Source organism: Petromyzon marinus, chromosome 26 (genome assembly GCF_048934315.1).
Source record: "Petromyzon marinus isolate PM22_M1 ecotype Great Lakes invasive population chromosome 26, UKy_Petmar_22M1.pri1.0, whole genome shotgun sequence".
NCBI lineage: Eukaryota > Metazoa > Chordata > Hyperoartia > Petromyzontiformes > Petromyzontidae > Petromyzon > Petromyzon marinus.
In genome coordinates this window covers 8,008,476-8,025,369 of record NC_133692.1, presented here as the reverse complement: position 1 = coordinate 8,025,369, position 16,894 = coordinate 8,008,476, and the positions used below count along the sequence as shown (strand labels likewise).

At 48.9% G+C, this 16,894-nt stretch overlaps 1 protein-coding gene across 1 annotated transcript in view; it reads left to right on the top strand.

Moving 5' to 3' along the window:
* The window catches only part of LOC116946041 (uncharacterized), a 47,701-nt gene extending 31,942 nt beyond the window's left edge, over positions 1-15,759 (top strand). The window contains exons 38-49 of the mRNA XM_032960862.2: positions 429-502; positions 1,073-1,199; positions 3,208-3,389; positions 4,140-4,230; positions 5,142-5,322; positions 5,949-6,136; positions 6,727-6,876; positions 8,579-8,709; positions 9,566-9,696; positions 10,923-11,020; positions 11,745-11,931; positions 12,774-15,759. Coding sequence (XP_032816753.2) covers positions 429-502; positions 1,073-1,199; positions 3,208-3,389; positions 4,140-4,230; positions 5,142-5,322; positions 5,949-6,136; positions 6,727-6,876; positions 8,579-8,709; positions 9,566-9,696; positions 10,923-11,020; positions 11,745-11,931; positions 12,774-12,856 — 1,623 coding nt within the window. The 3' untranslated portion in view covers positions 12,857-15,759. The remainder of the gene's footprint in view (positions 1-428; positions 503-1,072; positions 1,200-3,207; positions 3,390-4,139; positions 4,231-5,141; positions 5,323-5,948; positions 6,137-6,726; positions 6,877-8,578; positions 8,710-9,565; positions 9,697-10,922; positions 11,021-11,744; positions 11,932-12,773) is intronic.
* Positions 15,760-16,894: the final 1,135 nt, after the last annotated feature.

Sequence of the window (16,894 nt, the reverse complement as noted above, 5' to 3'; positions counted from 1 at the left end):
TTCCAGTCGTCGTGTGGAATTTCCCTCCAACGTTACAATCGATTCAAGTAGGCACAGAACATATCTAAAGGGAGCGGGGTGACCATTTGAACTTGTAACGTGCACCGCGCAGTAATCTCTCTCTCACTCGCAGAGAGAGAGAGAAAGATTCGGAGGCGCAAGGAGCCACAGCCAAGTGGGGAGGCAGCCAGCCGGTGAACCGGCGCCAACAATTGCCCAATCTCTGCCGTCCTCTCTTAATATTAAGCTGCTTTCTGCCTCCTAAAGTACAGATATGGAGTAGGCAGCTAAATATACTTCTCTATTCAATACAATGCTGTCCTCTGAGTCTCTGGTGATCAGGCTGTGATGCACCGGGCTATGTTGCATTGGGCTCTGATGTATCACCTCAAATGCTTTGCCTGATAAACTTTTCTTTGTGCTTGCAGGAGAGTTGCTTGGCCGAAAAACTGTTAAATGCTGCGGATGAATCTGTACCTTCGACTGTCCTCATGTTGCTGCCGTAAGTGAGGGAGGCTTAACATCTATCGTAATAATAATGATTGGGAATTTGTAATACACACAATTTCCGTTCACTTTGGGAGAGAGAGAGTAAGATAGTGATTCAGATATGTGTGAAACCACATACAAGGGGGAAGGCAGCCATAACCAATGCAAACAATTGTCCAAGCTCTGTAATCCTATGTTGGGATGTTTTGGACAACTCCCATGTTTATATATGTTGGAGGAAATTGGAGCACATTGAGAAAACCCCTGCATCTGAGGGGGTAGGTAACACTCCATCCCCGTACAGATGGAGATTAACCCACTTGCTGTGCTGCTATAATATCCTGGTTGTAAGCCAGGGAACGGTGACCTCGACGCCCACGGGTAGCGAGGGAGTTTCACGAGTTTGTGTGTGATCCACCCACCTTCGCCCCTCAAGTGCTGGATTACATGCGTGCATAGACACCACCAGTGGCCATAATAGGATGGTACATTTATGGATTGTTTGGAGTCAAGAGTCCGTGATTTGCATCCAAACATTAGCGTTATTAACAGAGAGACGTGTGATGATCCCTTGCTTTTACAGAGCGTCGCGTCAGAACTTTGGTGTCAATTGCCAAAAGGTGTTCACCAAAATGGGCAAGGGCAACATCAACAAGGTGCCCATGGACAAGACCAGGACGAATCTTCTGACCAACGCCCTGTCGTGCCTGGTGGGTGGCCGCGTGGCGGGGGGAAGGGCGCGTCGCGTTGTGGTGCTCGGCGAGTAAAAGGTGAAGGCGCAGAACGCGTGCCACCCGTTTTAGGCCTAATGGGGAAACGGAACATTTTAATGCCTCGAGTGTTAAGGCGGAGAGCGGACGTTTGCAGACAGATGGTCCCCCGTTTCCTCGGGGCTTGCCATAAGGTGCGTGTGTGGTGGGTTCAGGGGGGAGGAGACGAGTGCTTGGGGTTATTACTTCTCCCCCTTTTAGGGGATACACGGGAGTTGGTCACTGCCACGCGGGACATTTGCTGATAATAATTGCGGTGTTCATTGCGGTGTTCATTGCGGTGTTCATTGCGGTGTTCATTGCGGTGTTCATTGCGGTGTTCATTGCGGTGTTCATTGCGGTGTTCATTGCGGTGTTCATTGCGGTGTTCGCGAGCAGGCTCCCGCCCACCTCCGCCTTTGTCCCGCCTTCCCTTGGTTTCCCCCCTCCCCGTATGAAGCCGATACCGCTGCCTGTGGTCCCCCACACGTGGGGGGCAGTGAGCCCAGATTCTCTCCCATCTCCGGACCCGGGAGTGCCGAGTCGGGTCTTCAGTCCACGGAGTTTATGTACCCAGCAGGTCCCCCCCCCCCACCTTTGTTGTGGTTTATCCCTGCTACCGGGCTCTAGTTCTGTGGCAAACAAAAACAATAAAGAAAGCTGCAACCATGCAATTGCTTGCTCACACCACAGCAGGCGGGATGTCAACTCTTCCACGTAAGCCGTACCGTCTTGGGGGAGCTGGGAGTCCCCGCACTTTACTCTCCCCCCCCCACCCCCCCCCCCCCCCCCCCCCCCATAATATGCCACCTGTCGATTGACCGATTGTGCCGTACCCAATTATAGTGCTGGGTAGGCAGGGCCTGTAGGGGGTGGTTCAAGAGACTTGCACCATTACGTCAACTGCCGCGACCGCACACCAAAGCAAACGAGTGAACGCAAGCGCAGCTGCAATGACGGTCGGAGGAGAGGTGCACTGTGCCCAGGTGAACACATGGCCGAACGATCATGCCCACGATTACCGCTGCGCACCCGTCAACAGGGAGCTGCCATCGTGGAATGGTTTAATACACGATCACGTTTTGGCTTGGCGTGCGCAGTAGTGGAAATGGGCCGCAACGCTGTGACGGGAGTAGAAATTGGAAACTGACCGCGTTCCGGAAGGAATCAAGGATTCAACTTTACTGATGTTTTCATTTGAGTCTCAGATAGGACCCCTAAAGTAACGGAGACTCACAGACACTCACTGAGGGGGTGGGTGGCCACGGCACGCAAGAGGGTGGGTGACCAGCATCACGCCCGGCCCCCTTTGTGTCCCAAGTGATATATTTACACACAGCACCAGGTAATCATTTGAAGCTGCGTCGACCTAGGGGAGGCCCAGGAACGGTTCAGATACTCCTCACTGGTGTTTGCCATGAGCGGGAATCAAACTCGGGTCGCTAGGTTCCCTTGACTGCTCTTACACAGACACAAACGTAAGTCACTAACAACAGGAACAGTAAGGTGCTACTGCACGGTGCGTGGCCCGTCGATTTCGATAACGAACACGAGGCCCAGGACCGATTCAAATAATCGTCACTGATGTTGGGCGTGCTAAAACCGCTACCCACTCGTGGACAAAAACACACACCCACTTTGGATCATCATCATTGGTAAGTACAGTATTTAGTCAGTAATTGTACTCTATTTATTGTCTAGGAATTATTTTTTTTATATGATGTTAACACGTTTATTTCAATTATGTATTTTTGAGGTTATTTGGCGTACTGTACAGCACTTTTTTATATTATGCCGTGTCTTTTTGGTTGCCATGTACCTCACCCCATTATTTAGGCAAGGCTTAAGTATTTAATGTTTTGGCTTTTGCGGGACTTTCCAAGGACGTAACCCCCACAATTTTCAAGGATATGTGTATGTCACTGTGGTTTTTCAAAGCTCATTCTCTGCTATGCTGTCGCCTTCACAGCACATTTCAAAGGAGAATCTGACTGCAGATTCAATCGCTGTCCTCGGGAATCTGTCATGCATGCTGAGCGACAACCAGATCAAGAACGCTGACAGCAGCATCTTGATGCATCTCAGTCAGTGCAGGGTCTACACAGATGCTCAGGCCACCAGCATCCAGGAAAAGCTCATCGTGTTTTATAAGTGTGTACAGCGATCCACCCACACATCCACCTATCTACTCGCCCATCTACCATCTATATAGCCTCCTACCCATGTATCTAGCCATCTACCTATCTATAGATATATCTGTCCATTTTTCTGTCTGTCCACCGATCTATCTATCAATATATCCATCCACCCACCTATCTATCTGTCTATGCACCTCGCTACACATCCATTGATCCATCCATCCACCCACCCACCTACTGTATATATACACCCATCCATTAATTCACGCATTCATTTGCATGTGTTTGTATACAGTATATACCAAACCATGCATTCATCCATACATCATTCAACCCATCCATCAATCCATCCATCCAATGATCCATTCATCCATCCACCGATCCAAATACCCCATTATCTACTCCGTCATCCATCTATCTAGCCATTTCTTCATTAACCCATTTATCCATTCATTCATTCATTAACCAACCCTAATACAATTTAACCCACTGGTTAACAAAAAAATGTTGGAATTAAGGTGAGCGAGAGAATGATGAAGTGCTTTCAGAACATTGAATTCAATAATGAAAAGCAACGTACCAATCTGCCTCAGGAAGGAAGTTTTCAATCAGTGCGTATTTCCAAACATGACATTGACACCTACAAAGGAAATGGAGCATGGAACAAAAACTACAAATCACTCAGCCGTGGAATAGATCAGGGCAAAATATTTAAATCTGCACATGAAGCATTTCAATTGCGTTTTGTCTGCCTCCCTTGCAGGAATTCTTCCACGTGGACATCTCAGACTCTCACAGAAATGGGCGACATGGTCACCACCCTCAACAACACCACGCTCTATGCCATCAATCAAGTAAATGTCATCTACAACCACACCACTTCCCGGCGCATTTTCTGGTTGTGCCACACACATTTGTTGTTTGGCACCATGTCCGACATTTCTCTCCACTCTTGCTGGGAGCTTTTTCAGGAAGCTAAAAAAAAAACACGCGGCACAACCCGGAAATGCATCGGAGACCTATAGAGCACAACCACAAAAAAAAACAACGCCGAGGCATCTATGATCGTTTGCCATATTTGCCGGGCAGGTGGGTTAGATTTGAACCTCAGGAGTCTGTCGCTTGCCTGTTAAATCTTCTTGCTGGCTGCGGGCTTCGCTCTGCCCTCAGTCCGGCGTTCACCATGGAATCGACACACAGCAGCCACGATCACCGTAACTTTGTACCCTGCCGAGTTTGCCCGGTTCTATTTCAGGAGCTCCGAAAATAAAAATGGTGAAAAAAAATGTACCACCCCGGAATAACTATTCACTTGCTTCAACAGATTATGGCTCATAAAGATACACGTGTTTCAATTTACAGGCCGGATGGAAATTATCTTTATTTAATCGAGAAATGGGGGGGTTCATTTAGTGTTGTGGAGAAATGGCTCCGGGAGCTAGGAGGGTGTCAAGGAGGATTAAAACTAAAAGGTCTCCCCGTTCAGGCAACCGTGAGGTGGTGTGCCATTGACAAACCTGAACGAGTGATCGAATTTTCACATCCTCATGGCAGTGTGTGGTGGGGGGGGGGGCTGTATTCACGTGACGATTAATTCAATATAACGGGTTCCTTGGCTCACGAAATACTGACGTGTGCCTCACCGTTGATTCATGTACGGTGCCATGAGACAATGATGACTTCCGTCGGTGAGCTTTTGAGCACAACTGCCTCCCCATTTCTCCACCCCCCCCCCCCCCCCCCCCCACTTTGACTTCTCGCGCAGTCCCAGCTGACGCCTCTCAAGGATTACGTGGCTGCCCTGTCACAGGCCACGTACACGGGTCCTGCTCGACTTAATTTCTCTCCCAACGTGACGTTGATCAACCTCAGATTGGCAGCACTGATCAACGGCGGCGGCGGCGGCGGCGGTGGCGGTGGACGGAGGAAGCGCGGCGCCCCCGACAGTAAGTCGCCCCACCTCGTGTCACGTCACACCGGCCGCCCGCTTGCACCGACGATCTCGCGCTGCGGAACGGAAAGGTCATCCCATGTGGGTGGGTGGGGTTGGGACCTTCCGACTGTGGGCGGGTCATCTCGCGTTGGACTTGGACGAATCATTTAGCTCGGGATGTTGATAGAAATCTTTTGGGTTGAGTTAACAAAATGAACAAATCTCGCGAAATGTGTCAATCGCAAATCGCTTGAGGCGGAAAATATAATGGGTAAGTGAGTGCCAGGTGTCCTGGGACATCTTTAATAAAGGTGTCAAGTTTGGTGGGGGGCACTGCCCCCCCTCCCAACCCCCGCAGACTCTGCCCATGCCCAGCTGTGTAGTGACAAACAGGTTGTTTTTGTATGCAATGAAAATACAAAGACATCGCTAAAGGGGTAATGGCACACGTACAGACAATTTTAAAATCTACAGCATGTAAAGCACGGTGTACGTGTACGCGATGGAAAACACATTTATTCATTTGTACAGTTCATCTCGTGTGTCATTCCACGTGGATGGCTCGGCTTTACAGTATGGACATTATACAACCTTCGCAGCTTTCCTAACAACAATACACCTCACATTCTACCTGTGTAGCATGCCCCTTAGGTACTCCGCTCACACGAACCAGCATCGTCGATCAGGGACCATTGCTCGTTCTGATGTCGGCGGCCAATCTGAATGCCTGCCTGCCACTCGACGTGTTCAGTCAGAGCATCGAGGATCTGGGAAAGGTCAAGTTCCTTCCCGATCAGCTGGCTGTCTTGAAGGGAAAGCTCAATACGGTAAGAATTTGGCCTTTGTTAATGTCATGGTACACAGTGTGGTTATACGAATATATACACAATAGTATATATATACACATAATAAAGGTTTTCGGGTTAGATCGTGTAAGTATAAATGTGTCGAAGACCTCCACCACCAGACACGGCCAATCAGTAAAGGATTTGTCACGTAAACAAAACGCCAAATAGTTACTACTTCCGCCCACCGATGTGTTGAAGAGTGAATCCACAACATTTACAATCTGAGTACGACGTCCCGCTGGTAATTACATCCAGCATCATCGGGCGATTTGCCAGAATAGACAAATCCCTTACTGATTGGCCGTGTCGGGTGGTGGAGGGTTTCGACACATTTATACTTACGTGATCTAACCCAAAATAATAATAATGAGAATTATTATGAGAATAATAATGAGAATAATAAGAATAATATTGGTCGCGAAAACCTACGTGTTAAACTGAGTATATTTAAACAACAGCATACATCCTTGAAAATATCACGTTTTCTTAGCTATGGCTAGATCATCCCCAGCCTCAAAACTATTTAAACAGCCCTTGTTGATTGAACGTCTCCGTTTCTCTGTTTCCAGGAGTTTCCGACGCTAGTTCCCCAGGACGTGCTATTAATTTTGGGCACCTTGGCCCTGGGGTTCACTCCTGATGAACTCAGGCAGCTCAACCTATCCAGCATCGATACAGTTGCCAAGCTGGCCCAGACGCCAGGATGGAGCACAGACCAGGTACAGCGACCACAGTGCTGCTGGCGACAGTGTCAGTGCTGCTGCTGTCCCTGCTATTGCTGCTGCTGCCGCTAGTGCTGCCCCTGTTATTATTGCTGCTAGTTCTGCCCCTGCTGCTGCCGCTAGTGCTGCCCCTGCTGCTGCTGCCGCTAGTGCTGCCCCTGTTATTATTGCTGCTAGTGCTGCCCCTGCTGCTGCTGCTGCCGCTAGTGCTGCCCCTGCTGCTGCCGCTGCCGCTAGTGCTGCCCCTGTTATTATTGCTGCTAGTGCTGCCCCTGCTGCTGCTGCCGCTAGTGCTGCCCCTGCTGCTGCTGCCGCTAGTGCTGCCCCTGCTATTGCTGTTGCTGCCGCTAGTGCTGCCCCTGCTATTGCTGCTGCTGCCGCTAGTGCTGTCCCTACTGCTGCTGCCGCTAGTGCTGTCCCTACTGCTGCTGCCGCTAGTGCTGCCCCTGCTATTGCTGCTGCTGCCGCTAGTGCTGTCCCTACTGCTGCTGCCGCTAGTGCTGTCCCTACTGCTGCTGCCGCTAGTGCTGCCCCTGCTGCTGCTGCCGCTAGTGCTGCCCCTGCTATTGCTGCTGCTGCCGCTAGTGCTGCCCCTGCTATTGCTGCTGCCGCTAGTGCTGCCGCTGCTGCCGCTGCCGCTAGTGCTGCCCCTGCTGCTGCTGCCGCTAGTGCTGCCCCTGCTATTGCTGCTGCCGCTAGTGCTGCCCCTGCTGCTGCTGCCGCTAGTGCTGCTGCTGCTGCCGCTAGTGCTGCCCCTGCTGCTGCTGCTGCCACTAGTGCTGCCCCTGCTGCTGCTGCCGTTAGTGCTGCCCCTGCTGCTGCTGCCGCTAGTGTTGCCCCTGCTGCTGCTGCCGCTAGTGCTGCCCCTGCTGCTGCTGCCGCTAGTGCTGCTGCTGCTGCCGCTAGTGCTGCCCCTGCTGCTGCTGCTGCCACTAGCGCTGCTGCTGCTGCCGCTAGTGCTGCCCCTGCTGCTGCTGCCGCTAGTGCTGCCCCTGCTATTGCTGCTGCCGCTAGTGCTGCCCCTGCTATTGCTGCTGCCGCTAGTGCTGCCCCTGCTGCTGCCGCTGCCGCTAGTGCTGCTGTTGCTGCTGCTGCCGCTAGTGCTGCCCCTGCTATTGCTGCTGCTGCCGCTAGTGCTGCCCCTGCTGCTGCTGCCGCTAGTGCTGCCCCTGCTGCTGCCGCTGCCGCTAGTGCTGCCCCTGCTGCTGCTGCCGCTAGTGCTGCTGCTGCTGCCGCTAGTGCTGCCCCTGCTGCTGCTGCCGCTAGTGCTGCCCCTGCTGCTGCTGCTGCCACTAGTGCTGCTGCTGCTGCCGCTAGTGCTGCCCCTGCTGCTGCTGCCGCTAGTGCTGCCCCTGCTATTGCTGCTGCCGCTAGTGCTGCCCCTGCTGCTGCCGCTGCCGCTAGTGCTGCTGTTGCTGCTGCTGCTGCCGCTAGTGCTGCCCCTGCTGCTGCTGCCGCTAGTGCTGCCCCTGCTGCTGCTGCCGCTAGTGCTGCCCCTGCTGCTGCTGCCGCCCCTCCTGCTGCTGTTGCTGCGGCTCCTGGCACTGCTACTTCTGCATGAAGTTAAAGCTTAATTATCCAGGTTTTTTGAGAGTTGACGTCAATGTAGAGCTGGGTAAAAAAAAACCCGTTTCATCTTCCGTTATCTTTATTGTCTTTTGTTGAAAATCGTAATGGCGTCCTGACTTCCGTTTTGCAGATCAAGGCAGTGGCATCAAACTACGAAACCACGAATAATGTGCCCCAACTCACATCTTCTGACCTCAAGTCCCTGGGAGTGTTTGTGTCTGGGCTCTCAGATGTGGGGCAGATTAACAACGATGCATACAAGTAAGATGCCAGCCATGCTCTGCAGCCAGCAGTAATTTAAAATATATATATATAATTTCAACAACGCAGGCATAAGAATACAGAACCATGATACACGAGGGATCGACACGATCTTTACAAGCGAGCGGCTCTAGAGGAGAAACCTCGTTGCGTATCGAACCCTGCGACTGCCCTGGTTAATACTGCGAGTGTCTTGACCATAAAGCAATTACCTTCACTAACCTGCTTCTGTTCCTCAATGTTAAACAACCACCATCCCTTCTCCCTACTACTACTGCCTGTCCCTGCCACCTGGTTATGAACAGTTCTACTCCCACTCCTATCACTACCCCTCGTTAACTACTTCCACCTGTCCTCCTGTCACCATAACTACACCGCCACTTTTAATAACCGCACATTAAATAGGAATGATAACTATAGCTCAGAGTCCACATTTGTAACTGTCTGCATATACAAATACATAGACAGGAGGTGGGAGGGGATGGGTGGCCAACACCACGCCCGGCCGCTTTGTCTCCCCAGTAGCGATCTTTACACACCACACCAGGTAGTCATTTGAGGCTGAGTCTACCTAGGGGGGGGGGGCAGGACCGGTTCAGATAATCGTCACTGGTGTTGCCCTTGAGCGGGAATCGAACTCTGGTCGCCGGGTTCGTAGTGCACAGTGCTAACCGCTACACTACCGCTCCCCATACACACACACACACATCCTTAACACTATGCTATATATATATACAGTACACATAACGACACAGCAGATGCAAATGGTCAATTAAACTGCTTTCTTGAGGTATACCGTGCCTGATGAGAAGCTGAGATCCATTTGTAGTTTTAATTTTCTGTGCGTGTAACACAGGGCTGCGGCAGAGTCTATCGGAAACGTGGCAACATACAGTCCAGACCAGCTCACAAAGCTCTGGAGCAAAGCGAATTCATCTTTTAGTGGATTTCCAGCCGGTAGCATCACACAGATCGGATCGGTTGTTGGTAAGTTATGGGGACATTGCGGGCAGCACGGATTCCACAGCTTGTTCATAAGCATCACTGATGCCAGTGTAATGTGAACGTGGCTGGCTTGTAACCCTGAAGAATGCCGTTTTACTATTATTACTACTACCAAACTTTGGTATCGCGAATGTCACTTTATAATTGTGTTATGTACACCTTGGTGATTGTTGATTATCGAGTTTGCATGTCAGTGTGCGACTGTTCAAATGTTTATATGGAGTTGTTGGGGTTTGGGTTAGGGGTGGAAATATTTAGTCCGTCACAGGCAGAGGATAAGAGAGAGATCTTGAGCCCAGGGACTCTGGTGGCCGGGCGACGGGAGTTCTAGACAAAGGGGACAGCAGAGGAGAAAAAGCGACCACCAAATGAGTGAGGATTGACGAGGGGGGTTTGGAAGAAGGCCTTGGTTGCTGGAGTGTGGAGGGTGTGAAATGAGAGTAGAGCCAGATGAGAGGTAGGCAAGCACGTGGAGTGGAGCGGAGTGAAATGAGAGGGCTGAGAGGTATACAGGAGTGATTTAACCCCAAAAAAACCCTCTATTATGGATGATGTTGGTCGCGAAAGCCTACGTGTTAAACTGACAGGAGTGAATTTTGATTTAAAGCTTTCGTGACTGCAGGGATTAATATTCTTGGTTCTTTCGGTAAAGTCACGTAGAAGGGAAATAATAAAAATATTAAACAATACAATTATCACGACGTTTCGACTGCAACACAAGCAATCATCATCAGGTGTGGTTTTCACAGGTGTGGTTTTCACACCTGATGATGATTGCTTGTGTTGCAGTCGAAACGTCGTGAGAATTTTATTGTTTTATATTTTTATTATTTTATTGTTTCCTTTTACGTGACTTTACCGAAAGAACCAAGCATATGACAGGCGTGAGTTTGTGGATGATCTTGAAGATGGCGAGCGTGATGTTGAATTGACTGGTGATTGGATTGGAAGCCAGTGAAGGGCACGGTGTATAGGGGGATGGGATGTCTTGATTGCTAGTTTGGGTTAGCAATTTGGCAGTGAAATTTTGAATCATTTGAGATATTGGTGACGAGTTCTATTGGGAGGCCATAGCGTAGAGAAATACAGTGGACAACTCGTTGTGAGGATGGCATGGATGAGGGTCTTGGTGGCAGTTGTGGTAAGGAAGTGGCAAAACACGTCAACCTAACGCTGGTTTTGTCGGAAATTGTTCTCACATTTTACAGCTGGAGCCTCAGCCGCTGATATTAATAATTTGGGTGAATCACAGATTGGTGAGATTAAGCCATTGGCTATTCCTCTCATCCCCCTTAGCGTGTTCAAGGTGAGTCCATTTCTCACACATTCTTTCGTGCTGGCAAGGCGGTGAGTGAATTTAAGTGCTCACCGCTGACTTTACTTGCCAGTGCGATGATCACATTAATAATGTTTATGTTTCACGTGTATTTTTTTTAATTGTCGCATTTCGTGCGGATATTCTACAAACAACCCATGATTTCCCTAAATTAATTGCACGATGAACGTTGTTAGGTCATTCACTTAGCCAATACATTTTACAGAAAATTGTTAGTGTATTCAATATGGACGTCTAAACAGTACTCAAGCTGCTGCAGTGTAATGGTTAGCACACTGGACTTGCAATCCAGAGATTGCTGGTTCGATTCCATCTTCAGTTGAACCAATGGGGAAGTTTCTCCAATCACTCTACCTCTGTCCACCCAGCTACACCACAGTTAGTCGATCGACAGGTCGTGTGTGGTGGAGTAAAACGTGGGTACGCCGAACCTCTTCCAAGACTGAAGCATTGCATGTCGATATATTTGCGTGGTTTTGTGGGCGAGTAGACCAAAATACCCTCTGGACATTCTCCAGAACTATCTTTAGTCAATTTCCTTCCGTCAGCAGTGGCTCGACCGATTAATCGCAAGGCTGCACGTTTAACTTGTATCTATAAGTGTATCATCCTGTATATTGTATTTGCGTATATATATAATATTGTATCCTCTCTCTCTCTCTCTCTCCCTCGCATCTCTCCTGCGACGACTCAGGGTTTGAATGTGATGACGGTGAATTCGCTTTCGCGAGATTCCGCATTGAGCATAAGCAACAGTCAGTACAACCAGCTCTCCATCGCTGCACAGGCAGCTCTAGCGCAGAGGCTCGCGTCCTTTGTTGCATACACGGCGCCAAACGCACCTGGGTCTGGGTACGTGGAGGTACCTTCCCCCCCGGCAGGTGAGAAACCTTCAAGGTGTAGTCCAACAAAAGCAAACTTGGCTCTTCGTGGGCACATGACGGTTCACCACTGCTCCGCTCACCTCTGAGATTTGAAAAACATCGTAAAGAATTCGGGCTAACAATTCAAGAATTGTTTTTTTTTTGGTGTGCTTGTGTGTAAGACTGTTCAGCAAACTATGCAAACTGGTAGTTCAAAATTGCCCCTACACTGTTGGACATTCCAGTGGAATTCTGAATGTAACGATCTCAATAGTCTGAGCAAATTTGGATGCTTAATGGGATAATCCAGTGTATTTTTTTCCCACCGCGTTCACAAAACGGAGTGCATCACCACCATCCGTAATGATGCCGTGTGTTTGGAGGGTGAAGGCTGGTAGGGTGGCGGTGCAGTGGTAATGCTCATTCCTCGCAACAACAACAAAAATTCCTGACCCGGGACGCCTTTTCTGTGCGCAGTTACTATGTGTACCGCCCTTCTGCAAGGTTTTTCTCCGAGTTCTCCCGGTTCCCTACCACAGCAAAAACATATATATATTTAACTTGTTTTGCCCTAACATCCCGATGTTGAAACATTACTTGCGGATAACTCAATTGGGATTGTACCGGTGACGATTATCTGAACCAGTCCTGGGCCTCCCCCTAGGTCGACTCCGCCTCAAATGAGTACCTGGTGCGGTGTGTAAACATCACCACGAGGGAGACAAAGGTGGCCTGCCATGTTGCTGGCCACCAACCCCCTTGTGTGTCTTGCCGGCCTTATTAAGTGCTCGCCAACAGCACTTGCCCCAACAGGCTGTTAAGACTATACGGGGGATCTTTGTCTTTGCTGTCGTGTGCAGGTGGAGCCCAGAGTTTGTCTGCGACTGCGATGACGTTGGTGGCTGTGCTGCTGTTGCCGTCCCTCGGTCTGCTGTTGGCTTAAAAAAACCTCGCCAGTAAACGTGCAACGTTGGCCCAACGTTGGCTCGTGGTTGGAACCTTGGGTCCAACGTTGGGCCAACCGTGGGTTAATGTTGGCCCAATAGTTCCACTTTTACTGGGTCACTATTCCGTGCCCCCCTCCCCCCCCATGCACACCAACCCCAATATTCTCAAAGCACCAAAACCCTCAGCAATATCCATCCATGTTTTTGTTGTCTTACTCTGTGCCTGTTTCTGTTGTGATACACATACCCATGAGTACGCATGAGCCAGTGCATGGCCTAAACATTCGCAAAATATTGTATCCCACTGTATCGCATTAATACGTGTGCCTTGTATAAAAAAAAAACTCTCCTTGCACTGCGGTGGGGGATCATAGCTCATGAATAATGAAAGGGCATGAAGTGTGCCGGGAAGTGTTTCCACAGAGGTAAATTAAGTAATTTCAAGTCCATGGGTTGTTCACGGTTGTGCTGCTCCACAGCTCACCAACGTGTTTCTGGGTTGCACCGCGCTGTACCGACGTTTCGCTCTCAAAGCACAACAGGTTGTTTTGTGCACAACCCCGAAAATGCACGGAAGAGCTCGAATGTTACGCGCATCGTCTCGCGTGTGACATCGAGCAAAACGGGAGCAGTTCAACAGGCCTGCAGATGTGCACCCTCGACGTGGAAGCCAGGCCAGAGTCTGCCTTCAATAAAAAAAACAAATTCTCAACAAACAAAAGAAAGAAACTCGGTGCCCAGGACCAATAGTCAGGTGGACATATTATTTAATTTTGCTTGGAGAGATGTACTCCCTGTCCGGTCATTATTTGTGCTTCGAGAGTACAACTTGCATACATAAGCGCCCTAATGGTTATAAAGTAGTAATGGAAATTTGCATCTTCAAAATATTAAATCATAGCTGTTAAAAAACCCACTTTGATTGTATTTTGGGAACTCATGCAATTTATCAAATGTAAATAGAGGTATGGTACATATATTTTTTCGTAATTTTAAACTTATGACATTAAATTCACGTGTTTGCAAATAAATCATTATCACGAATCACTATTCCACCTAATTTTTTTTTTATTTTGATGTGAACTTAAGTGCGTGTGATCATGTAAACACACGTGTGTGTCAGTGTGCATCTGCCCATCATCTCAGGCAGTTAACTCATAACACCTGGGTCTATCCCGTAACCTCCTGCTGAGTAGTGAGCCTTAGACACTTCACGTAGCCACAAAATGCACCTAGCCTGGCACAAGAGCCGTGGTGACATAACCTTGTAAAATAAAACCTTTTTTTCTGTTTACTTGGTAGTGAATGGGGGTTGTTATTGTTGCTGGGCATACATTATTACTGGAACTGCACTACGATTCCAGCGATGCAGGGGTTCAACTCCCAGTTCACATCTTTTTTTTTTACCAGTAGCAACTGGTATGTGAACCTGGCCTGAACCTCCCTTCGGTTATCTTTGCCCAAGACACTCCCCCAATTTCAGCCAATAGGAGTTGGACGTTATCATGGGCTGAGTGTAGAATATACGCGCGAAAGGCCACGATCTCAAGTTGAAAAGCAAAGCATGCGTTGGTTACGTTTTTGGTGCTGTGTAAACACCTTATTGTTTTCAGTCTGTGAAAAAAAAAATTCTTGCTAATCTGTGTCATTGGCTCAAGGTGAGTTTGTTGATGCAAACACTGGGGGGACAAAGGGAGATTGGCAGCACGCTGGCCAGAAAAAAAAAACATTTAGTGTGCTCCATCCTTACTTGGTGCTTACTAACAGCACTTGCCCATGGACAAATTCCCATTGGGGGAGGGGATGTATGTACATGCGTGCGTTTTGTGTCTAAATTATGCGTTAAACCGTTTATACCAAATTGGATCTTTGATAGGCGCGGTGGTTTGAGCAGCCGAGTAAATTCGCAGTTACGTCTTAGGAAATGAAATCGTGTGGTGAGTGAGACGTTCTCCCATCTCCGGGTGTTATGTTAATGACCTTACCGAGAATTATGACGGCTGCGCTTCATGAAACACTTTGCCTGTATCCGGCAGCATAGCGATTGATGCATCGGTACACCCGCAATAATAAACACTGCAATAATGTGTGATCAGGTTTTGTGGCCAAATCCCCGATTATATGTATGAATGTTTGAACTTCTTTCGTACCGTCCGTAGCCACCCGTGCTCACCGGAGGTGCGGCGGAAGGACAACAAACTAAAAGCAATCAGCAGTTCTAAAGAAGCGAGTTTTCAATCTAGATTAAAGAGTGTATAGCTCCAGTGGCTTCCTAATATCGGAAGGAAGAGCGTTCCAGACGGCCGCAGAAGCGCGCATCTGAAAGCGCGCGATGCGGTGCGTTAATGCTCTCGACAAGAGCGACTACGAATAATAGTTTATTTTGGTTGTGAGCAAATCGTTTTTTTAATCTTAAGCACTTTGTGTGCAACATTTTGCGCATTCTCCAGATTATACGTTTCATCTCGTTCCCCCCCCCTCCCTTCCTCTTTCAACTGGGGCGCAGTATGTGTGGGGCGCGTATTACTTTCCGGATGATCTTATAACCTGGAGAACACGGTCAACGACATGGATTGCACATGTTGCGAATTCAGTGTTGTGAATTACAAGCACGGTGGACGATTTAGATCCCAGCAACGTTGAATGTTGAGGTCTTGATTCGTTCGCTGTGAACTAGTCTTGGTGTAAGGCTTTGTGGGTGGCGTTTGAGCAATTGGAGTGTTTCGTGGAGGTCCAAAAAATGGCGAAATTATTCGGTGTCTCTTTGCTTATTAAATTAATATACCACATCTTGTTCTCTCTCACATAAGTATTTAAAATGATTGATGAAGTATAAATTAAGTAGTTCTTCCCTTGTGGTACCCTTACAAAAGCAATAAACATTTCTACACGATCAATATATGCGTTTGTTTAGTCATTTTTTTCTCCCGCTGTGGAGTGAATCTGTGTAGTATGCTAATTTGAATGAATACATTATCATTTAACAACTGACTTTTGTTAATCGACTGCTTGGATGAAGGCATTTAACACCACGTAAGTCATTGAGGTAAACGTGACCATACTTCACCATTATTGTCAGTGCGGGTTGTGATGGCCAATGGCTTGTTCTGCTATCGCCCGCCACTGATGTTGGGAGTCGAACTCGGGTGGCCGGTTTCCGAGTGCAGTGTGCGAACAGCTGCTACGACTACTTCCCTGAACTGTCAGGTTATTATCAATCCACCCGTGAATTAAGGCCTCCACATTACATGAAGTAATTAGAGGAGGTTATTTGGCCATACTTCGCCACACTGATCAGTGCAGTTGCCTGAAGGAAAACGGCGTGTGTCCAGTGCCGATTCGGATAACACCGGCCACTGATGTTAGCCATGGCCGGGAATCGAACTTAAACGACCAAGTTCATAGTTCTGTACTATTGTAAACCGAGCAAGCAGCCTGCGTTGCTAATTGTATCATATTCAAGTCGCACCTCCCATTTCCAGCACAGCTGCAAGGGGCCTCTTTACACTCGGTCCGCATGTATGCTTTATAATTTGCTGAGGTATCGAGAAACGCAAAGGTGTGTGTGTGTGTGTTCGCGCCTTCGGGTGTCACCCAACTAGAGGCGTGCCCAGCGAGAACTCAGCCCATCAGTGTTATGGGGAGCGGTGGCGCAGCGGTTAGCGCACTGCGCAATAAAACCAGTCCACCCAAGTTCGATTTCGCGCTCACGGCCAACGCCAGTGATGATTATGTGAAGCGGTCCTGGGCCTCCCCTAGGTCGACTGTGCCTCAGACGAAGACCTGGCGCGATGTATAAACATCGCCACTTGGGAGACAGAGGCGGCTGGAAGTGGTGCTGATTACACACCCCTTCGTGTGCCTTGCCGGCCTTCATAGGTGCTCGCAAACCGTACTTCTCCCCAACAGTCGTTGAGGATATACAGGTGATCTTTGCCTTTGTGTGGGCCACCAAAGGTATTTAAAGGTCCTCTGACCCTCGGAAAAGGTAATCGTATCTCCACCCGTGCCTCAAAGAGCCTCACGCAACAGAT